The sequence below is a fragment of the Taeniopygia guttata genome, chromosome 11 (genome assembly GCF_048771995.1).
Source record: "Taeniopygia guttata chromosome 11, bTaeGut7.mat, whole genome shotgun sequence".
Classification (NCBI taxonomy): domain Eukaryota; kingdom Metazoa; phylum Chordata; class Aves; order Passeriformes; family Estrildidae; genus Taeniopygia; species Taeniopygia guttata.
In genome coordinates, this window is record NC_133036.1 from 8,688,244 (window position 1) to 8,712,444 (window position 24,201).

At 39.6% G+C, this 24,201-nt stretch overlaps 1 protein-coding gene across 3 annotated transcripts in view; it reads left to right on the forward strand.

Moving 5' to 3' along the window:
• The window catches only part of CDH13 (cadherin 13), a 453,057-nt gene that overhangs the window by 405,604 nt on the left and 23,252 nt on the right, over positions 1-24,201 (forward strand). For all 3 annotated transcript variants that reach the window (XM_072934294.1, XM_072934293.1, XM_072934296.1), the window contains one exon: positions 15,060-15,202. In XM_072934294.1, the coding sequence (XP_072790395.1) occupies positions 15,060-15,202 (143 nt within the window). The remainder of the gene's footprint in view (positions 1-15,059; positions 15,203-24,201) is intronic.

The window sequence follows — 24,201 nt, forward strand, 5'->3', positions numbered from 1 at the left end:
GCCAGACATGGCAATGTGTCCCTCAGCAGCTTTGCTCAGAACCTGGCTTGTGCAGGTATTTATTTCCTTTGGGTTTTGGACTGAGTTTAAGGAATGAACTTACTGATGTTCTCCATAATTTATGTCTTTTAATGGGATATGGGAAAAATAACATTCATTAACATAACACCTGGTTTTGTGATGCTAAAAGAGAAAAGCCATAAAAATGTAAGGATTTCATTACCAAAGCCAGCAATCCAGGAGTTATTACCTGAAATTTTCCCTTGACCTACTGATTTTGCTGAATTTTTTCAAACTACATTGACCCTGAATTTAAAGGGTACCCAGTGAGGCACTGAATACTCTTCAACTGGCTTTAAGGGTGGTGTAAACAGTTAAATAATATAAACATGTTCTGCAGGTCACCACACCTGGTGCCAAGGAACCCCCAAATCTTGACTAACTCATAAGATAAACAGAATTTTCCCACAAGATTTAATGTATAGCCAAGCATGGAAGGCTTATAGCCAAAAGCAAGCTTTTTTTCCTTTTATGTGCAGAAAAGAAGAGCAGAATTAAGCTAGGCTGGGGTGGGAATGAGGAATGATCATATAAAGGAACTATGGAAATGGAAGTGGTTGTGTAAGTTAGAGGAAAATAATGCAAATTTAATGGAAACTGGGAAATGGTAGAATGCATCAGGAAAAGTCTAATCTAAATACCTGTCAGTCGTATTGCTAAAATAGCAGGAAAGCATAAACCAGCATTTTTAAAAGATTTTTTAATGCTGACAAGTGTTGAAACACCCGGGTAGCAGCAGTGAAAAAGGCAGACTGTGGTATGAGAACAGCATCTGCAGTTAAGGGCAGGGTCAAATTCCATTTATAAAAGTCAAAATCCCTCACTGGGTGGGGTCTGGCTGACATATTTACCTCAGATTCCCACAGACTGGTGTGTGTTTAGAGTTTGGGACAATGTGCAGGACTTTTACAGAGCACTGATACCAAATTTATGCCTTTCAGACTATAATCGTGCCATCAGTCCTTGCTATGACTATATGGTAAAATAAAGGCCAAGCAGGGTCAGCACAGGCTCCTAAATGAGTCTGTGGATTAATTGACTATTAATGACCATGAGTGAGCAATGTTTTGTCTGCAAGAAGCAATGAATGTTAGATTTGTGCTGTGGGAACTGTGTACATCGCCCCCAACAAAGTATAAATCCCTTCAAAATGGGAAGACCAGCAGAGAATTTGTAATGTTGGTGGGTTTTTGGTTCTTTTTTTCAGCCTGTTACAACTGAAATATATCCAACTGCAAGGATATTTTTAGTTAATTTTCTGCATAGAACTTGTAGAAGGAGCTGCTGATTATTTGTAATCAGGAAATTTAGTTACTCTACTAGATATAACATGATAAATGCATTTCAAGACCAACAAAAAAGAGTAGAGAAAGCATTTTTGCCATTGTCTGCAGCTAGATTGAATTTATTCTTTGAACAATGCAGATCTGAATCAGAATCGAATTACTTATCTCTGAAAAACGTGGCTTACTTTGTAAAATTTCCTGAAGACAGCTGTACTTTTGAAGCAATTTTCCTTCTTATTCTCCAGCTTCAAGTGTTTTTGCAGGCTGAGGGAGAATTTCATTTCAAAGCTGAAACAAGCTGGCAAAAAATGTGTTTCAGTGAGAAAAATAAGACTCCAAATCACAGACCTGGGGCCGTGGCTGTTTGTCTGCACACGAGTGGCAGAACTTGCACAGTGTCAGCTCATCCCTTTCCATTGGCATTAAAATTCCAGAGGAATTCGAGGTGGAGGTGGGATCTAAGAGGTGGAAATAAGAGGTGGAAACCAGTGTTTCTTCCACTCTCATTGCTCCCTGTTCAAACTGGGTCACACTTCTCAGATCCATTGACCTTTCTTTTTTCCTTTTTTTCTTTTTTTTTTTTTAAGCATTTAAATCTCTCTCTACTTTCCATCTTTTCTAGAATTAAAAAATGAAAGAAATCCAGCAGGCCCCATTTTAATTATAACCCAACAATTTATTAATAGAACAGTAATGAAGTTTCTGAAATTTGATTTCTTAATCAGACCCCATTGTTATTTTTGTGCCAGATTTGAGAGTTTAATTTTGGGTACTTCTTCCCAACCTCTGAAATTTTAATCAGAAGTTTTAAGTGTACATGTCAATGACAAGTTAAAGGCCAAATTTAATAACATTTCCTACCCTGGGAAATTAAAAGAAGAACCTCACTCTGAAACCCATTATTAACAGTAGATCTTAATTAAACATGGTTATGGTTCTCAATATTTGACTGTGTGAAGAGATTGGTTTCAGTATTTTTTCCTTTTTGGGATTCAACAAGTGCAGAATATTCAACAGTTAAACTTCTGGCTACGTGTAAATAAGTTGTTTACTGCAGTGTATTTGTAATTTTTAATTAGAGCAGTGTTGTTTTCTGGTTTCATGGCTTATCATGGCAATATATTTTTATTACCTACTGTTCTCTTGGATTTTAAATTATTTATGTAAACATATTGTTTATTCTCAGTAAGCAATGTGACTCAATGCTTCAGAAATATCTTCATAAGAAAAGTTTATTACAGCTCTAAAGCATATCTAATTCATTAAGTGGAATTAAAATGCAGCGTTTGAAGCTGGAGAACTTAGAACCCAAACTGCAGCGAGTTTCATGAAAGGCTGCAGAGATATCTGAAGCTCTGTATGCAAATAAGGTATATATTTATGTATAATATTTATAGCAAGCTGCCCCACATAGTACAGGTGGCTCCTGGAAGCACAGGGACACTGTTTCCAAGTCTGGAAATAGGAGCAAACTCATTTATTATTGTCAGCATTTCCAAATAACAGCTACTGCTCTGTCTGGAAGTGAACAGACTCTTCTTCTCTTGATATAAATTACATTTTTCTGGGCTGCAAACTAAGCATTAATGAGGCTTCATGCTGGAGCATCAGAGCAGGGGAAGGAGGAGGCTGAACCCAACTGAATTAAGAGTGATTGTGGGTTTTGCTGCCTTGTAGTGAGTCTCTTCTGCCAAGTCTCAAGGGAAAGGATGAGAGGAAATGGCCTTTGGTTTCCCAGAGGAGGTTCAGATTAGACACTGGGTAAAAAGTGTCTAAAAAGGGTGATCAGGTATGAAACAATCTGCTCAGGGAGGTGGTGGAGACACAGGTCTGGAGGTGGCAGGAGGTGTCTGGATGTGGCACATGGAGATGTAATTTAGGAGCTGGATCTCACTTTGCAGTTGGATCTCAAAGATCTTTTGCAGCCTTGATGATTCTGGGCATGATTTGTCTTTTGATCAAGAACCTGATGATGGACTGGTCAATGTCTTTGGGAACAGGAATTTTGCTGCTGGGATGTGTTTTACCTTAGATTAGATCATCCTGGCTTTGGGGTTGGTGCCTATGGAGTTGGTGGAAATCAGTGGAAATGTTGCAACCTCTGATTGATGGCAGCTATGATCTTTGTCCAAAAATATATATAAATTAAAAAAAAAAAATGGCTGGCTAGAATTCTATAAAATAGTGCTGAAGCTACACTGAAATGAATTCATACCTCAGTGAGTTTCTCCCAAATCTCAAATGGTTGAGAAAACGAATGAGAATTCTCTGGGAAAAGCGAGTTTTACTTCTGCTCCTTTCCTTGGCTGCCAATCCCCACCCTTCCACACAGAGAATGCATAAGCCATGAATCACAAAGACAATTCAAAAAGCCTTTTTCATGTCTCTTGCCAGGATTTTTCCAGAGATCCTGAACCCCCTGTGAACAAGGATGAGGCTTCACATCACATTGCTCACAACCACTTAAGGGATCAATTTTGCATACTTTGTTGCACATCAAGCCTTTTTAAAGCACTTTTGTTGCTGGTGGAGGTCAATAAATTCCCTTTTTCGGGATACACTCCAATCACTTCCTGAAGTACTACATAATGAGAGAGGGATAGGAAGACTTAAAGAGTGAATGCTTAGGAAGCAACACACTTAGTCATGGTTAAATATGTCTCCTAGAGTCTGAAGGACTTGTCTTTGATTCCTAACAACGGGAGATTTGTTTTCCTTGTGCTGACAGAAGACGAGCTCCATTGTTACAAATGAATGGCTGAGCCATGCTCTCAGCATGCAGCACCAGAGTTTTTCACTGTAAGTTATACCCAGGAGCATCTCAGGTTGGCTCTGCAGTTTTTATTGATGGCCTGCCTGAACCCAGCCACTGGGAATTTGTAGTGCATCTCTGGATCTGAAGTTGCTGTGTATTGAGCAATGTACACTGTTTTTCTCTTCCTTTCTCTTTTTTAAGTTAGATGGAAAGGCAGGGAGAGACGGAATCTGCTTGAAGCAAAGAAAGTTTTTTTTTCACTTCTGTCTTTGTGAGCTCTGAAACATAGAAGCACCAACTCTGGAGAGCTGTGGGTATTGGGGTATCCAGCAAAAAATGCCAGAAAAGAGGAGATTTAATAAACTCTGGAAGAATGGACTTGGGCAGCTCCCTCATGCTACACAACCACTGCCTGTAATTGCAGGTTCTCAGTGGTCACTGGCTCAAGAGCATTTTGCACAGCAGTCTTTTTTCTGAAATTCAGATAAAAAAAAATCAGTATTAACACCTTTCTTGAAGGTTTTAGTACTGTCTGAATGGGTAATTATTGTGATGGTCATATTTTACTATCATAGAACTAATATCTGAAGGAAAAAATAGTAAAAAACTTGCATTGTCTCTTTTTGATTTTTTTTGTCAGTTTGACCAAACTGACTTCCAAACTGACTTCCACTTTTCATTTACTGAGTAAGTAAATGACCCCTCTTTCCCCATACAGCAAACTCTTTAGGCCTACAGCAATAAGGGAAAGAAGCAAAATTGTTTCTGGAGCATTACTGTACCTCCTTCTCTCCTTTATTCTCAAACCCAGAACCACACTGATATAATTCTGGAAGGGGAAAAATGGCTCAAGAGCCAAATTAGCCCCAGTTTCCCTGTGCAGAAGGTGGTTTGAAGTTGTCCAGCACTGTCTGGATTTATCAACAGCACTGAACTAATGTGGAGGAAGCAGCTAGATTAAAAAGAAAAATAAAATTCCCTGGTGGGAGCTAAGGAGATGGGAGAGAAGAGAACAAATGACTGGAATTAAATCCCACTGCTGAGAGAATTGAAACATCTGCCAAAGCTGGCCCTGTAAAAGCTGTGGACAGCACCTGATGCTGACCCTTCAGGAGGGCCAGTTCCATCTCTGTCAGCTCCCAGAGCAGAGCTGCAGAGTGCAGGATGTGCTTTTCCTCCCAGCTGTGAGCAGATGTTGACAGCTGCCTCCCAAGCTCTGTCACTCAGGCCCTTTGTTGCTCACAGGCATTCCCTGGCTGCTTTAATTTACCACCAGCCTGGCAGCACCTCCCTGCTCACACTGGGAACAGTGGTACACTGGCATTGCTGATTCCCCTGCTGCTTCCAGCATCTCTCACAGTCAGAGACACTTCTAAGTCTCCCCTGATGTTTCTTTTTGCCCTATTTTTATGATATTCTCTGGGTCTATGCTGGGGCAGATGTTTGACCTCTTCTTTGCTTGTTTCTGCTTTTGTATACCTTGAGTTTCAGTGCTTGAGGCCAGTCCCATCTCATCAACTGGGGCTAAGCTTTGTTAGACCAGTTTTTTCCTTGCTGGGAGGTGAGGGAGCTTCCCTGCTTGCCTTGTCTATGCTCATATCTTATCTTCTCTGGATTCTTGGCTCTTCCTAGCAGTTGCCAAGGTGTGGGGAAAGGTTAATGCACAAAAATAAGTTGGTATAGAATTGTTCCTTGTCCTCTCCAAAAGGCAGAGCAGGGGGGAAATTTTCACCCTGACTGAGTGAGGCTGTTCTGAAAAACAGTGTTGCTTTCCTGAGGGGAGAAAAAAAATAAATCCATCTCTGTCTCCTTGATTGGTCTCTGAAATAGCAGAAATGTCTGAATTAAATTATTAAAGGCTACCTAAAGCAGGGGGCCCAGGAATTCTCAATCCATGATTCATAGTTTTGCCCAGAACCCAGCTACCTGAAGCTAGATTTCATCACTCCTGACAATACTTGTCAAAAGATCCTGTTCTTAAAATTTTCCACTCTCTACTCTGTTGGCATAAATCATACCTAATATGTTGATATTAAAGCTGTGGATGATAGCATTGAAAATCTGTGTTTCCATGAAGTCAAATAAGCCACAGTCACCTATTTCAACTTGCTTTGATATTACCTTTAGAATCCTGAATTCTTGATTAATAAGGATGAATGTAGCATTTAAGGGGAGTTTAATTAGACCCTCTGTCTTTATCCTGCATAACAATATTATGCCACATTATGATTTCAACCATGTCAGCACTCAGAATGAATGGCTGTGAACTGTGAAATTACAGGGCACATTTTTCATGTCACTGCCTAAACAATATTGCAGATCTTCTTGAGAAATATAACAATAGGATCTATCAGTCACAAGTTATGCTTGCAGTGGAAGGCAGATCCAGACAATAACTCACTTTGTCATTACTGTTCTCTTCTAGTCTCAGAAAAGGCAGGATTTTCTCTCTGGAAGAAGTAAAGAGTATCTTGATTATAATAAGTTAGCTATCAAGTTTGAGGACACAGCGTGAGGAGTTGTGTTGATGGGGAAGGGGGTGGTATGAATTTCTCTTAATATTTTAAAGCTATTGAATTTTGGAGTCTCACTCAGCTGGGTTTGATCGTGTGTGAACGTCTGTGTGGTTACAGCTTTCAGTGGTGCTTTGATAAAAATTTATTTGGGCTGGTTATGAGTGTGATTTGAGCTCCAGGGACCAGTGGTGTTTTGCATGATGGCAAAAGCTGCAAAACCAAGCACTGAAATCAAAGATTTCCAGGAAGATTAGTGCTGCACCCAGGGCTTAATCTTGCCATGAAGGGAAATTGTCTAATTAAGCAATTCAGCTCTTTAAAGCAGGTGAATATCTTGGATGGCACTGAGCAGATTTCTGGCCATAATTTACCATCTCCAGACTAAGGATAGAATAAATCATGGACACTTCCAGTTCGGTGGCACAATTCCAATTGAATCTGGGAGTAGTTTTCCATGTGGGAGCAGGAGCTTTCCCAAAAGCACAGAATTCCTGTCCTGTGTTTACAGCCACTGCTCAGTGGCAAGGCAGCCCCAGCCTGTGCATTTCAAGGTACAAAGGCCCCATCTCCTTTCAGGCTCACTGCTGGTTATCCTTGGAGTGGAATTGAAGTTCACTGAAGAAATTGTCAGAAGGTTTAAGCACTCATTTTTACTAAATGGAGCTCTGCAATGTTACTGTAATAGGAAAAACGCCTTGTAGAGTTCAATTGGAATTTTTCTATTAACTTTGTAATAAGGATGCCAATTTCTGCAAAATAGTTTCTGAGTAAGAGTGAAATTATGCACTTTGTTAAGCAGCAGTAAGCCTGCAGATTCAGTCTTGGTTCAAATGTGAATTACTAAGGGACTGACTTCTTCCTAATTTTATGACCATTATACTCTAGGTAAATATGCCTACAGAGACATGCATGCCTGCTCTACATAGAGCCAGATAATTATTATCCATGGCATCCCTTGGGCAGCTCCTCTGGGTAGTGCTCAGCTCCACATCACCTTGGAGAAACCAACCCTTCTCAGCCAGGTTTCACTGCATACTCCAAACCCTGGAGAATTTTTACACAATGACCTGTTTTAATGGGTCTGGCAGAGTCCTGGTTCCTCTTGCACATGGGAAATTTCCACAAGAATTCTCATTGCCTAAGGCCCTGCCTCTCTGGAGATTCAGCCCTGGGTCCTTGGTAGGATTTTACACAAATGCAACCCCAGCCTTCATCTGGTCATGCTTCAGGACTAAAATAAGGAATTTTTCTATTAGCAGGGGAAAAACGTGTGCAGATTCTGGCCCTGGAAGCTTCTAAGTTATTAACCACTGTTTAAAAAACATTTTAACTCAGAAAGAAAACAGCACTGTCTCAGTTTTGCACATGTCCATGACAAGGGTGTTAAGTCAGTTGACTCAGAAACTGCTGCAGTTTAGGTTTTGAAGTGCAAGGAAAAAGAAAAAGCAGGAAAAGCCCCTAATGGCTTTAATCTTTGTATAACTGTGCTTTTGAACAAGTCCTTCTTTGTGCAGCCAGGTGAGTCTTTTCATTACAGCTTCTGTCATTTCAGAGGGGGAAAAAGACCAGATTATTTTAGTTTTACAGGTTTTGAGGCTTCCAGTTTTTTGTCTGTCAAATTGAAACATTAAAATTCATCTCACAATGATGCTCTGGACCTGCATTGAAGGTGGCTGGCAAAATATTCAGATCCCATAAGACAAGGGAAGAGGGGCAGAGAAGTTTAACTCCTGGGTATCCAACCCAGGGTTAAACAGCATTAAGTAACTAGGGTATAATAGACTCTTAGGAGATTAAATACACTCAATTCCCAGAATAGTATATTTGTGTGCACTGAATGCAATGCATATCAAGCAGGAAATAAAACTATTTATGGCCAAATGGTGGAATACTTTTGGTAAAAGATTTACCTCATTGGTACCACCCTGCAATCAGGCAAGTCCTGGATAAAAAGTTTATCAGCACTGTCAGTGCTGAATCTTCTGGGCTCTTACAAAAATTTCCCAATTTTTAAGAGCTACCAGGGCAGTTCTTGGACAGTGAGAGCAGCAAATGGATTTGCAGTGGGAGCACAGGCACAAAGAACAGACATGTGCAGAAACTTATATAGAGTTTTGCTGCCAAAATCCTTCTCTGGGTAGTTTGTAAAAAACCCTGAAGCTCATCTGATGCTGATTAGCTTTTGAGGCACAATTGCTACAATGAGAAAACTTTTACTGATTTGCATGTGTTGACAATTTTTCTAACAGTAACAACCTGATTATACCAGTGTGTTAGTCCCAGATATGGTGTATTATTCCCTAGCTTTAGGAATAATTCTGATAGTTATGGCCTCTGGCTTCATTTAACCATAGCCCTAATCACTTCTGATTAAAACATACATAAATGAGTTTGTGGATTTTTAGATTTTTTTATATACCTCAGCTTCTAGGGGTTTTTTTTTGCCCCAAAGGAAAGAAAAAGAGAAAATTAGGTTTCAGCACAGATAAATGTTTGAAAGGCTGTACAATAATAATGAAAAATATTTTCATTTCCAGAATATTTTATTTAACCACCTTATTAATATAGTCATATTATTTCGATTTGATTAATTGTTGTAGGTTTTGAGATTGGATTTATTTTATTATTCGAGTTGCAATGACTCTCCTGTTACTTTCTTCATGTTTACCAAGGGGTTTACACCATTATTTCTCCATACAAATAACTAATTAGTCAACCATTTTCTCATTTGACATTTCTCAGTGGCGGGGGACTGAAAACTGAATTTCATCTAATTTTTCATTCTGTTTTGATGATATCATTGGAGATAGAGGATTGCGATGAAAGCTAGCCTGTTAAATCCCTGATGTGACAAAAAACCAAAGCTGAGATGAGGAATCTTTTAGCTTAGATGGGGGAGATGGTTTTCAAAGTGCTCTGCAGATGCAAACAGGAGCAAACCCTGCCTGCAGTGAGGCCAGAGCCTGCAAACCCTTCCTCAGGGCCCAGGAACCTCCTCCAGGGCCAAAATCCCTGAGATCGGGGCCAGACTGGCACTGCAGCTCTGCTGCCCGTTCACACAGGATTAGGGCTGAGTCTTAACTTCTTTTTGCCAGGTTCAGGATTAAATGCGTGAGAGGGTATTTCTTGTTGGGACTCAGATGTTTATCAGTTCTTAACCATGTCACAGTCTCACAAACCCCGAGTTCTACAGCACTTCAACAAACTAAAAATGGAACCCCATCTCTCTCTCTACAAGGCCTTTTAAGGATAAACTGTCCAATTAAGAAATGACACCTAAATTATTTTTAATTTTAGCTAAATAACTAACTACCTGTGGCTCACAATGTGGACTTTTTTATCCAATTACACAAAAACACCAAAACCCATGGAGAAGAAGGTGAAGAAGGACCAGCCTCCGCCCTAAAACCTCCACCTTGTTTTATATATATTGCTATATTCTAAAACCTTAAACTCTAAGTTTCCCACCCTGTGATATCACACACTACTATTCAAACTCCACACCCACAATCTCAGCTCTACCATTCCATTTTGGAATTTTCTTTATGGCATCAGGTCAATGCAGTGTTCTCCTGGGGGTCAGTGCCTGTCAGCACAGAAAGTCTGAAATTCTCAGTGACCAGGGTTCCAAGAGATTGGCATAAACCATCTGCAAGGTTAAATCTGGGCATGAGCTCCCAGGAAAACTCAAGGGACACTCTGGGATCACCCAGGAAAAAGCTGCTGCAGGGAGTTCCTACAAAAGCTGTGGTGCCCCACGTGCAGAGCTGATGGATTCACCCTGGGGTGTGCCCAGGTTATCAGTGAAAATTGGATTTCCAGTGACCAAAAATGCACAGAGTCACTTGTGGCACAACACTGATGGGGGGTTTTAATTTTAGTTTTTTTTAATTGTACTCTAAGTTGACATTTCCAGCCTGTGAAAATCCTGCAAGGCCATAAATGCGTTTCACGAAGCTGAAAAATTGCTCTTGCATAAATCCTCAGTCTTCAAGTGAGTTTAAAATTGCATCTGACCTAACACCTTCCTCAACAGTGTTTCCAGAAAATGTGATTTATTTCAGGTTTTTCATTTCCTTAATGATATGCTTATTCTGATTAATAATACTATCGATTTCAGTTAAATTTGCTTTTTTACATTTTTAATTTTTGGGGTTTTTTTGAAGAATCTAGCCAAAATAACTTGAGCATATCCAAATCTCTGCAGGATAGCACTGCAGGAAGTTTTTCACAGCCTACTGCTCATGTAGCATAGAGCCACACTTTTAGTGCATTTAAATCCAAATTCAAATCTGCTCATTTAATGGTAAAGAAGCCTGCCTAGGCTTAGCTTGGTAGCTGGAGTGTGTAAATCAAAGATGGAAAACACAAGCAGGGGACAGTTTAGATTTTATTTTCCTTTCTGACTTTTTAACAACATCTTTAGGGTAAACTCTGTGTTAATAAAGCATGGTTCCAAGGAGTGGGTTTAGGCCAGGGTTTAAGCCAGACACAGTGAGGTTTAAGATTCACAAAAGTTTATTGAAAGCTGTCAGTGATGATCTCCAGGGGTTCCTTCCAGCCTCAACCACTCTGTGATCCTGTGGAATCCCAAAGTTAGACATCCAGATATCAGGGTCATCTTGTAGGCACCCCAACAGTGTGAAAATCCTTTTCCTAGCCCGTCTCAGCCAAAGAAGGAGTCTGGAATGCATCCAATCGTGTTTTCAAGATTGTTTATTTTTCCTTATCTATAACATTCTTTCTCTGACCTGCTGAGCTCTGTCCTGAAAGGAAGCCATGGCAGTCTGCCCCCGAGTCTTGGGCAACTCCCACCTTATATACTCAAAACTACGTGTACTATATTTACAATAACTTGCCAATACCTATAATTTATGTTAGACTGTGAATCTCTACCTTAAACCAATAGAAAAGTGTCACCATCACACCAAGACATGGAGGACAAGAAGAAGGAGAAGAAGGCCAGGACACACCCAAATCCCTTCATCTTGTCCCCTTGAACCCCTTATTTTAAAAGCCTAAAATTCTACTTTTCCACCCTGTGTTAGTTCAAATACCACACTACTCAAACCCTTGTGGCTTTTAATTCTTCATAAAAAGCTGGAATTTTTTTTCCATGGGCTAAAATCGAAGCCACAGGTGTTTTTGACTTCTTGCCAAGGTCTCTTGCCAGGGTCGAGACAGCCAGGGGCCAGCCTGGGAGCGGGGACACCTTTCTTATCTTCTTATCTCACGGCCAAAAAGCAGAAAAACTGCCTTGTGTCCCCAGTCATGAGCGTGGAGTGTGGTTCAGCTGGAGAATTGCTGTGCTGCAATAAGGTTCCCTTTCTGCTCTTTCTGGTGCCATATGCTGCCCTAATTAGTGCAGGCAAAAGGTAATGAGAGCGCAGTGGAGAGGAGGGAGCTCGATGGGAAGCAGGCTGATCTCTAAAACTCTGCATTATGTCATCCCCATGTAGAGCACAATAGAGTTTAAATCCAGATTTTTAATGTTGCACTTATATTTTGGGACTTTCTCTGCGAAGCACCACTGCTTCCCTGGGTGTGGATATTTGTGCTGTAATTGCTGCACCAGTCTCTCCCAAATACCTGTGAACGTTTTCTCAGGGGTAGTGCCTCATGATTTTTCAACCAGCCTTGATGTAACGCCGTTTATAAATTTTAAATTATTTCCATATATCTGCCGCTGTATTTTAGTTCTGCACCAGTGCACATTTTGATTTGTGTTCTGCTCTGCACCCATAACCCCTCTGTGTCTCTTTGGAGGTCTGTGTTTAAGGTGTGCACTCGAACATTGGAGCAGACAATTTCCTGTCTAAGGGAGTTGGTTTTGCTGCTCTCTTTGCAATACCTGGCTTTGACAACACCAGGACGTGAACCCAGAGCAAGGAGGTCACAGTCAGAATATGTTACACCCACTTTACAAGCCCTTGGGAGCTGTGAGCTGTTGACAGAGTTTAAAATTTAAAAAAAAAAAAAAAAAAAAAAAAAAAAGACAATTAAATAAACTCCATGAGCAGCACTAAATTGCACTGCTGCAAAGTAGAATAAGGCCAAACTACAGAATAATTGGCAGACCAGAGAGCACAGTTCTGTGCACATCTGATATATCACTGTACATGATACAGCAGGTACATGTAGCAAAGTCAGACCACCTAAAAATGGTCTGATTTTAAAAGCTACTGTGCAATCAGATCCCACCAAAGTCAAAGGTGGGACATGAATATTTGCATCCAAAACTTCTATTTTTATCACGTTTTTTATGATGGGGCCATTGTAAACCTTTGCTAGCACAGCCCTCAAGAAATGGAACGAAAAAACAATCATCCTAACTGTACAGCAATATGCTCTTACAATAAGTAAAAATGTGGTTGGAAAGACAAAGTACTACTTTTACAATATCCTGTGCCAAATCACAGGTTATACAATCCAGGTTTTTTATTTGTACAGCCAACAGTGCTTTGTAGAGCAATCAGGGAAGATAATACAATCCATTTTACATTCTCATTACTTTAGAAGTGTTGAATCTTCTGAAATGGTTTCGGGGTTAATTGAGAATTTGCAGTTTCACAATAGACTAGGAATTGCTTAGGCTGCCCTTGCTTCATATTTTTGTGCATACCTTTGTTGCAAAGTTATAAAAACAACAATAAATGAAGAAACAAAGAAGTGAAATGAAATGATCTGCATTGTTGCCATTCCAGGCACTCATTTTTGTGGGGATAAAGCTGAGGTATTGATTAATGTTTAAATGGTTATTAAGAGGAAGGACGTGTTGGGTTGATGGAACATCTCACTGTGCACTAATGTTTTCCTTTGATTCTTTCCCACATATTCCCTAGGGGATAATTTCTGCTCCTGGGGAAGCCAGTGGTGAAACTCTAAATTACCTTTTTTTGCCAGCATAAATAAGCCAACTATTTTCCCTCTTTATCTCTTTTTCTGCACAAATTCCAAAAGTTTCTGGTTTCCAAATCTGCTCTTTAACTTATTTTAACATCATAAGAGCTGATAAAGATGTGTAGTTTTTCCTGGCTGTATATGCTGAAGTTTTGATGTTCACTCTGGTTGCCTGAGCACCTGAATATTCCTGTGCACCACAGTCAGGCTCAGCAGCCCCCAGGAAATTTCATTTTTCAAGCCTGAAGCAAAGTTGTGGTAAAAACGCAGCAGCCTGGGCAGGGCTGTCTGTCAGCACTTCTTTAGAGACTGGCACTTTATTTCATTTTACCTTTTTTTTTTTAACCCCCCAGTAATGTGTTGTTTTTGTTTATTCCCTCGTACTTGCAATGATACTTTTAATTTTTTTTTTTTTGCAACATTGTCACACAGGACTTTTAGGTGAATTCACTTTCAGATGAATGCCACTGTGAGGCACTGCCTTGGCACAGACTCATTAAATAATAACAGGTTCCATGTCAATTATTGGCAATTTAAAATGTCTATAAAAGGTTGTATGGTGGTTTATGACCTATAAAAATTCACTACAAAAAAGATAAACAGGTTATTATTCCAGGTATTGATTATATGATTGGAGTTTTGGTTTAAAATATTAACACAGTTAATTGGAGAGGGAATTGGTATCAGTTAATTCCGCTCTGGGTTGTTCTTTACTTAATATATTTAACTGAGTATAGAATTAGGCCCTAATCATGAACATTCTTACATTTATTGCTTCAGTCAAGTTCAGGGAAGTTCCTGGTATGTAAACTTCACAATCTCTCTAAACATTTCCAGTTTTGGGAGCTGAATATTTGTGCTGATTAAAGGGAAAAAAGAACACCTGGGAATTTCATATTGGGGCATCTTGGAGACAGCATTCCCAAACTCTGATTGAGGCAACGTGGATGTGGTTGAATTTAATCAGCAGCAGGAAGAAGCTCCAGATCCCAGAGTGCAGAACAAGAGTGTGCAAACAGGGCTGGGTGTAACCACCTCCCCCACACTTGGTGAATTCATTCTCTGACTCTCTTCTTGCTACCATTCCCCACAATTTAAAACATTTCCATCTCAACCAAAATAACTAATGGTAAGGAAAAAAAAAATTAAAGCCACTCAAACATAAATTAAAAATACAGCTTCTGGTCCAGCTGGAGTTTGGAGTCTGGAAAAAGGAGAACTGTGAGAGGATCCATAAGGTCAGTGTAAAAGCAGAGGCCTGTTGGAAATGTTCTAGCTGTATAACACAGTCCTATAACATCCTAAATATTGATTTATCTGCTAAAATTTTGGACAAATATTTATATAGCCAAAGGAGTTGACTCAAACCTCTAACAACACTGAGCTATCTCTAAAGCAAGGCACAAGCTTAAACTCTGTTTTTGCAGTATGGAGAAACCCACTGTGAAAGCCACTGAGTGCCCGGACAGATTCCTCTGCAGTAATGCATTTTTTTTGATGTTCAGATCAATATTTGATAACAACTTCTGCACTTTTGTTCAGGTATTCAGTGTACAAGGACCCAGCAGGGTGGCTGGAAATCAACCCCACCAATGGCACCATTGGCACCACGGCAGTGCTGGACAGGGAATCTCCCTTCGTGCACAACAATGTCTACACTGCTCTGTTCCTGGCCATCGACAGTGGTGAGTGACCCATGGGGTAAAATCCTTCATTTCCTGCTTGAAATGCTCTGCTCTGAAGGCTGCACGTGATGCCTCAGGTTTTATCTTTTATATTTTTCACATTCTGTGCTGCTTTAGTGTGTAGGTCTGAGCTTCACATGAGGGGATGCTGAGCTCTGTGCACAGAGCAGGAGACAAAACAATTCCTGCTCCAGCTGGGCACCAAGGACAAATGATCCAAATCTCAGCCCAGGAGCACAAACACCATGGGCTGGAGAGAGAAAAACAAGCAGGATGGGACTGCCTGGGCTAAAGCTGGAATTGGACAATGAACTCCAAGGTGCCAATGGAGCAAAACTAATCAAAGTGGGAGATGTCCGTGCATTTTGGGACCATTTTGGTTCACCTTTGGGTGCAGCCCTGGCTGGGCTCTGGTGCTGCCCAAGGTGGATCCATGGAGGAGAGCCTTTAATAAATCCCTGCTTTATTCCTTAACCCTGCCCAGCCTCTTTTCTAGGTCAGCCTTCACAAGTCATCACACGTGTAAAATTAACCACGTGTTACAGCACTTCTATGTGTGGCCACCTAAATGTATTAGAGACCACTTTGAAACCAGAAGAAAGAGGAATTAACTTAAAACTTCAAATTTATAACAGCTTTAATTTAGGTTTATGCCTCACAGATTTATGTCGCAATGCTAGGTGCAATTAGTCTAGAAACATTCTTGGAAATGTAATAAATCATCCTAATCAGAGTTAATTTCTTCATAATATTTGAGCAGTCAGCATACCTGAGGCACTTTAATACCAATAACAACTCATCCTTGATATGCTGGATTATAATCTATTCAATACAGTTACAGTGACAATAAAAACATAACTAAACTCTTGTTAAAATGCAACAGTTTTTGCATATTGTGTGTACTAAAGTTCCTCCTGTCAAATAGAATCCAAATTAAGCTATCTAGGGAAAATTCAGTGAGTGACTTCAGAGCAGAGGAAAAAAGAGAAAATCCTGACTCTTCCAAATCTCCAGAGCTAAAGGCACAAAATAAATAAAAGATTTGCCTGTAATATAACAGCTAATATGCTAACAGTTTTTCACAGCTGCAGCTGGTTTAGCCCTGGTGATGAATTGTAAAATGCTTTTTTTAAGAGAGTAATTCTACATTTTTGCAAGCACATGACTCAGGGAACATTTGCAGGGCCTGACAGGAAAAAAAAATTATTGCCTTAAGTATAACAGAAAAAAATTCTGCTGAGGAGATGATTTACTTATATATTAATATACATATTTTCCTTGGGAAATTTCTGAGAGAAAATGTAGCACTTAACATATTTCTGTCTTCTGCTTGCTGCTGGATTTTTTTTCCTTTTTTAATGCATCTCAAAATCAGGTGCTCTGGGAAATGTCATCTCACAATGAAAGTAAAAATTTGGGATATTACTGAGGGGTTACCCAAAGGACAAAGTTGTGTTTTAAAGGTGAAGTCAGATATTGTCAAAGAACATAGATGGGGAAAAGAGATGAGTGTTCTTGACTGTGGGAACCAGCCTGAGTAAAGTGGATTTTAGGGGACATCTTTATGCTGCAACTTTGACCTTGCTCATTTATTCTAAACCCAGAACTTCACTGCTTTTAATTATCAGATTTTTTTTTTTTTTTCAATTCTGGAAAAATGAGGGAAGGGGAAGCTGTGCTGAACAGCAGAGAAAAGGAATCCTGTTCACTTGGGATTCTGAGCCAGCACCTGATTCCAGTCTTTAATTGTGTTTATTTGTGATTGTGCAGCCCTGTCAGTGCAGGAGTTCATCTTCTCCAGCATTATTGACTCCTGTGAATGCAATGATTACAAACCACACGTGTGCACTTAGGACTGTCATGCTAAGGGGTTAATAATGATCTTTTCCTGCCATGAGCAGCCCTGCCACACGTGGCAGTGGGAATAAACAGCAGAACTTCATTAGCTGATATTAACCTTGTGCCCTGCATCACCTCTGCATTAATTACCAGGCAGTTTGCGGAGCACATTCAGCTTAGAGATGGGCTGGGAAGTGGGAAAATTTCCTGCTGGCCTGGATGAATGGTTCTGGCTAAAGCAGCCAAGGAAGTTTTAGAGTTGATCTCAACAGGTTGGGGGTCTGCCTTGTCCCCTGCAGGGATTGCTGGGACTGACAGCATCCCTGGGAAGTCTTCCCAAATTTGTTTCCAGGCTGACACTGTGATCCAGCACAGCTGGGAGACCCACTTTATCTCTGCAACCATCAGAGCTAATGTCCAACTTGAAATACGGCATTAGATGAGAAACCAAATTGTGGGAAAATGACATGAAATGAATACAGAATTATTTCAGGACTCTTAAAGAAGGTTATGTTAACTTAAAAAGGGGGGAACTCAGATTGAACATAACTATCTGCATCGCTTTAGAGCAGCATTAGACTGCAGACCTCTCTCTTCAGGTTAATAAGTGGAGCCTGTCTAATACCAGTGAATATGCCTGGGACTTCTCAGTGAGAGGGCAGCCAAAAGCAGGATTAAGAACTGCCAAATGAAATAGGGTAATAAAGTGAAAATTTAGAGGCATTTCCAATAGAACAAGTCATTTGCTTGGGCTAAGCAACTTGTGGTGAAAAGAAAAGAGAGGGGGAAAAGAAATACTTTAGCAGAAATTCTTTCTTCAAAAGCATTCAGTGGAGGTTTTTGTTTCCTTTGGCCTCTCACCTTATCTCTGAGTCAAATCTGAGATGTGCTGGCACAAGCACTGAGGAAGTCTGAGCTGCCACAGGCTTTCCTTCCCTTTCCTGGAAGTACAGAGGGTTCAGGTAATGCCCAGGGCACAGCCCAGCAGTGGCAATTGGCACCCAGAGCAGCTCCCAGCAGAGCAGTGCTAATCTTTAACAGAATTTATAGTGAATGGCTCTAACATCACATAAAGCCTTGTGCCTTAGCCATTTCTGAAGTGCATGAGCCATATTCTAAAACAGAAATACAAATATTATTTAGTGTTCACAGCATTACAGTTGACATGCTTACAGAAAAGGCTCTGTTGTCCCATTGCGTTCCATTCTCACCTCTTTATAAAATGAGCTTACATTCGAGTGCTGTCCTGGGGGAGAGTGGACACAGCTGCAGACAAACTCCACAGTGATCCTTTTTCCACCCCTTTTTGCTGATGTCAGTGGAGAATCTGCCACCAGTTCCATCTGACTCCTTGTTGTTACACTTCAGTGCAGGGAGCAAGTGCCAGAGCATTTTTTTTTTAATCTGTAAAGTGTTGGATATTTCTGTCACAAGTAAAACCTGGAGCTTTGTGCTCGGTGTTTCTTTGTATAAATCTGTCACATCTTTATCTTTTTTTGGGATATCACTTTACCAGTAGGACAGGAAAAATGAAAGGGGCATAGAAAATGGAGTCACGCCACTGCAGGAAATAAGTTAGCTCTTTATAGATTCTTTTTGACCTTTATGATATTATTTCTCAGCATTATCAAATTAGCTGCAGCTAAAAGTGGTAAAGTATGAATTATGTTATTCCTGATTGAAACGGTTCCTGTATCTTCCCAAACACACTTGAAACAATGTGTACTAGCAAATTTGATGGAAACAGTGTTAATTTATAGATAATAAATTTTGACCTTTTATGGGGGTGAATTATACTTTAAAAAGGACTTTTTGGAAGAAATATCCTCATTTTCTCTGTACATTTGATTTCAGTAAAAGGTCAACGCAGTGTCTTTAGAATTTGAAAACTTTTTATTAAAGACCTGTGTGACCATAGAGTCTCTGGCCTATTAAAGAAGAAATTAAACACTGGTAGGAAATACCATGCAGCAGAGTTAACACATTAAAGTGTCATGAACTGAGTTTAATCTGAGAATGAGCCGATAATGGGGCAAAGTCAGGTTTATGCAAACTTGGGAAACATCAGAGGTTTCATTCAATTAACAAAAGCCCCAGCAATGGTGATCATTTTATTTAGCACTCCAACCACTGAACCCAGTGCAGTGTCACATTACTGGGAGCTTTTCTGCCAAAAGGAATTTTGCTGATTCCATGAGAGGAGAAATCATTTGGGCTGGAGAAACCTGTGTGGAACAGACCTTCCAAATGGGCTCTGTGGTGTCATCCTGCGGATCCTATTGTTCACTGACTTTGGGATGAGGATCACAAAGCAGAACACCTGTATGTTTTCCTCATTCAGCCCTGCTAGAAACTCTCCAGGAAAGGTCTTTTTTTCCTCCCCTGTATTCTGAGAGCTTGAGTCACAATCTAGAAAAACCATGGCTGGAGGTGACGCTAAAAAATACTTGGAAAATGTGTGAAATCTTTAAAAGATAAAATTAGTTTCCCTATTTGCTTTTAGAGTCATGAATAATTTTATCCCCAGATTTAACTTATTTGTGCAAGAATCTATTTATGAAATAACTTTTTTTGTGTAGCCTTTTTCTATCTCTTTAAAAACAAAATCTTTGGGTATATTTGGTTGCTAAACTCATGGAAAACCCACCTGTGTTGACAAATAATGACACACTAATCTTGCAAATTGGGTTAAATGCAAACTGAAGTTGGATTCCAATTTTTTTGGAGTGGTTGGATGCCACCCCAGTGGTACCTAAAGCCAGTGTGAGCATTCCACCTTCCTTCCCTGCCATTGCTGTCAACAGGGAGCTACTGAGGCAAAAATTGGGAATATGAGAAGTTCAGTTGCATTAAACAAAGAGAATAAACATCATTAAAAGTAATTTTAATTGTGAGTTCAGGGTTTGCCTTGAGCTATGCTAGCAGTTTGAGGAAAAAGCAACTTGGACCTTGCTTCTCTGGCTGTGGCACTGTTTCATTTTTCCTGAGCAAAATGAAGGAATGGTGAATCAGGGTCTAGTTTTCACTTTTTCCCATGTTTCCGAGGAGCAGCTGATCCCAAGCAATCCTGAATCCCATTTATTGTGCAGGTCTTGGGACTGCTAATCATTAGAAAGAAAAATTATTCTGTCCTCTGTGTGATGAACAGTTGCCGGAGACCACCCCTAGGTCGGGGGTGGCTCTGTGTGGTGGAAAAGTCTCTCCCCCAACCCGAGATTCCAAAGAAAGGCTCAGCAGTCTCTTGTTGTTTGGTCTCAAGGCAGTTTATTGCAAGTTATCTAAAAGATTTTCTCCTTGAGCTGCTGTGGTTTGCTCACAGCTCAGGCAGAGGCACACACACACCCTGACATCCTCTCTGACTCCCGACTGCTTCTTCTCTCCCTGCCCAGGGCTGTGCTGTCTTTTATATGGTACATTACGTGTTACATGGGTACAGTTTTCCCCCAATGCCTATTACCTATATTAAATGGTGCTTTTCTATCTTTTATATGGTACATTACGTGTTACATGGTTACAGTTTTTCCCCAATGCCTATTACCTATATTAAATGGTGCCTTTCTACTCTAAACCAATCTGGGAGTGCCAACATCACCAAGAACATGGAGGTGAGGAAGGAGAAAGAGGGAGGACAGGGCAGGCCCAAATCCCTCCATCTTAAAACCTCTGAGCTCCATGTACAAAACCAAAACCCCCCTGTGCAGCGCTCAAAAATTCTTCCCTCTACTTTGTGACTACTTCTACTCTAATATCTAAACTTTTGTGATTTCTTGTTCTTCCTGCAAGGTTGGTAAATCCTTCCATGGTTCAAACCCAAAATCACAGCTGTTTCCAGCTGCCTGCCAGGGTCTCAAATGCTTCTGACCTGGGAACATCCAAAAATGTCTGAGGGACCTTTTGAGTTTTGACAAACAGCAATACACAGGCCCTAGAAAAAGCTGGAGTAGCAAAGAGTTGTGTGGCACTTTGCAATTAGAACTTTTCCTGACATGTATCTAACCTGTCTTCTCACTCCGTGATGTACATAATTCAATTACCATAGATTGATTCCACCTAAAACACGCTATTTTTGAAGAAATCAGGCAATTAGTTACCATGGCAACCCAATTAAGCCAGTTTTATACCCCTTATCTTAATTGCTGTATTAATTGAAAAGAGAAAATAAATTGAAGACTCATCCTTTTCGTGCCATTTTATATTTCAGTAAAATATGAATTGCACGAAAATATTGTTTTAATTTGTCATCATGGACTCGTGATTCAAAAAAGAAATTAGAATGTTGAAAACAGTATTTAAGACGGATGGCATATGTCAGCAGCAATTGGATATGCTGAAAGAGCTGTGCTCTTTTGAAATGTAATTACTCAAAAACAGGAGCTGAATATATTATTTGAGGGGATGAATGAAGGGTTGTAACTTTGGAAGAAGACAACAGCATTATAGATGTCCTGCTATTGTGTCACACAGAGATTTTTTTTATTTTACATATTTTATATAAATATATTTTCTATATACTATATATAATATATATTATATATAAATAAGTAATATATTTTTTATTTTATATTTGTATATACATATATTCTAGATTTACTATATATAATATCTATTTTATATATGATATATAATACATATTTATTAATATATTTATTAGAGATTTACTATATGATTCTGGTCAAACTGTCTCTCAATTCTCTTTTCTTACAAAGAAGAATGTAAAAGAATAATTATTTACATTAGCAGTGTGTGAGAACTCTAGTAGAAATATCTAAACATTAGAAGGCATAGAAACTTTTAAAAGGACTTTAAACTTTTCAAAGAACTATAAAAAGCTTAACATTTTAAAAATCAGGGCTGCAATTCTGTTCAGCTCTTCATTAATATTCAATCACTTAAAGTATACAAAGTATCTTTTTCTACAACATTTATTTTCAAACTAATTTTTTTCAACTGGCGGTTGCAACAAGTCATTTATGCTGGCAGCACTAAAATCCAATTTAAAATCCACATTTCCTGGTAGCAGCCCCTTGCATTGGAGACTCAGTTCACCACCAAGTTTTCACTTTGTTTCACTGTGAAATTCTCCGTTCTTCAGCCTCTGTTTCGGCAGCTTTTACACAAACCAGCGATGCTGTTTCACTCCTATGATTGCCATGGTATATTCCTAGATGTGCCACTTCTGGGAGTTTGGAATTCTCTCTGTCCCCAAGGGCGCTAAGGGCGCCCAAATATTTAAATTGTTCATCCTCAGGAGGGATGGCCAGTTTGGGTCAGTGGCTCCTTGGAAAAGCTTCTCCCCAGGATTGTTGGGCCCTTTAGGTCTTGCTCTGCTCATTAATTCTACTTTCAGCCACAAGGTTTGACAATACAAATTGAGAGTTTTACTTCAGAATTAAAATATTCTGTGGGTAACTTTCCTTTCAAAATCAAAGGTGTCTGGAGATCATGGGATTTTGAATTATTTCAACAGCATAATACCATCAAATTTATGAAAGTCATATATTCCCAGTGGATGAGTTGTGACCATTTTTGCTTGATTCATTTCGTGTTACATTTTTATGACGTGTGTTAACAAGCTCCAGTTTATGACTTGACATTTGCTTGCGTTTCTTTTGGAGGTCTTCATAAATCAATGAAAGATTTTTGTTTAAATCATTATAAATAAACCAAGGAGAGAATAAGTCATTGAAATGGACAGAGGCAATTTCCTTTTTGTGTGTAATATTTGCCCAGCTCCTGAACCATACAAAGAGTGAAACATTTGCACAGCAGGGAGAACGCAGCCATATCTGTGTGTGACAAAATAGCAGGACATCCATAAAGCTGTTGGCTTTTTCATTTCAAAAGGCAGATTTTAATATTACTGACTTCAGAGAAAGATAAGAAGGGCAGTGCATAAGACATTATCAGTCCAGTGTGGAAATAATGCATTCAAAATTAAAGACAGCAGTTTAATTAAGTGCATGAAAGGCTGGCTTTTATGATCATATTTCAAATACTAGAATGTCTTTTCATCCATTCTGCCATATGACTTTACTTAATAATATATCAAGAACAAAAAGTGTATGGGAGTCTTTCTGTAAATTCAATTAGTCCAATAAAAAGTGAAAAATAGTTTCTTTTTCATTAAAAAGAACTCAAGCCTAACCCTTCTGATGACAAAGTGTGAGATGAGAAGGGAGGGCAGGGCTGGAGAAGGATGAACATTCTGCCTTTGTGATGCATTTCTGCTCGCAGGAAACAGATGAAGTGTCACCATTAGTAACATTTGTTATTGAAAGGACTAATTGCATTCTGCTGCAGGCTGCAGTTTATCAGATCCAGACCACGGGGTACTTGCTTCTGCCTTGGGATGCTCTCCCAGCACAGCAATAATTCTGTTTATTAAAATATGCTGTGGATAGCTGTCAAAAGCCCAGGTTATTGGGCTGCTGTGGGCAGGGAGGTTGTGCTGAAGGGCAACTCTTGCGGGGCTGAGCTGGCAGTGCTGTGGCACCTTGCCCTGGATTAACTGCAGCACCTTGAATCCGTTCTGGGAAGGGTTTATTTAAGAACCCTGGTCACTCAGAATTTCAGACTTTCTGTGCTAGCAGGCACTGACCCCCAAAAGAACACTGAAGCCATAAAGCTTCCAAAATTAAATAATAGAACTAAGGTTATGAGTGTGTAGTTTGATTAGAAGTGTGTAATATCACATAGTAGAAAACTCAGAGTTTAAAGTTTTAGAATATAGTAATATATATAAAACTAAATAGAAGTTTTAAAGCAAAGTTTTCTTCTTTACCTTCTTCTTTACCTTCTTCCTCAGAGGTTTAAATAGTATTGCGTAATTAAATAAAAAAATCCACATTATGAGCCACAAGTAGTAAGTTGTTAGGTTAAAAATATAAATTATTTGATGCTGTTGAGGCAGGACGGGAATGAATAGACTCTGTTCAGAAGGCGAGAGAATAGAACTCCGATTTATTTCAAAATATATCGCTCTTTATACAGAGCTTCGTGCAGACCAACTCCATTGGTCCTGAAGTGAAAACATCCCACCCTATTGGTGTTCAGTGAATGACATACAGTAGCAAAACCTAACTAAAAACATTGTGAGAAAATAGAGAGATAAAGAACCTTATTTACATTCTTCTCAACAGTTTCTCAGGCTTCTGCCTAGT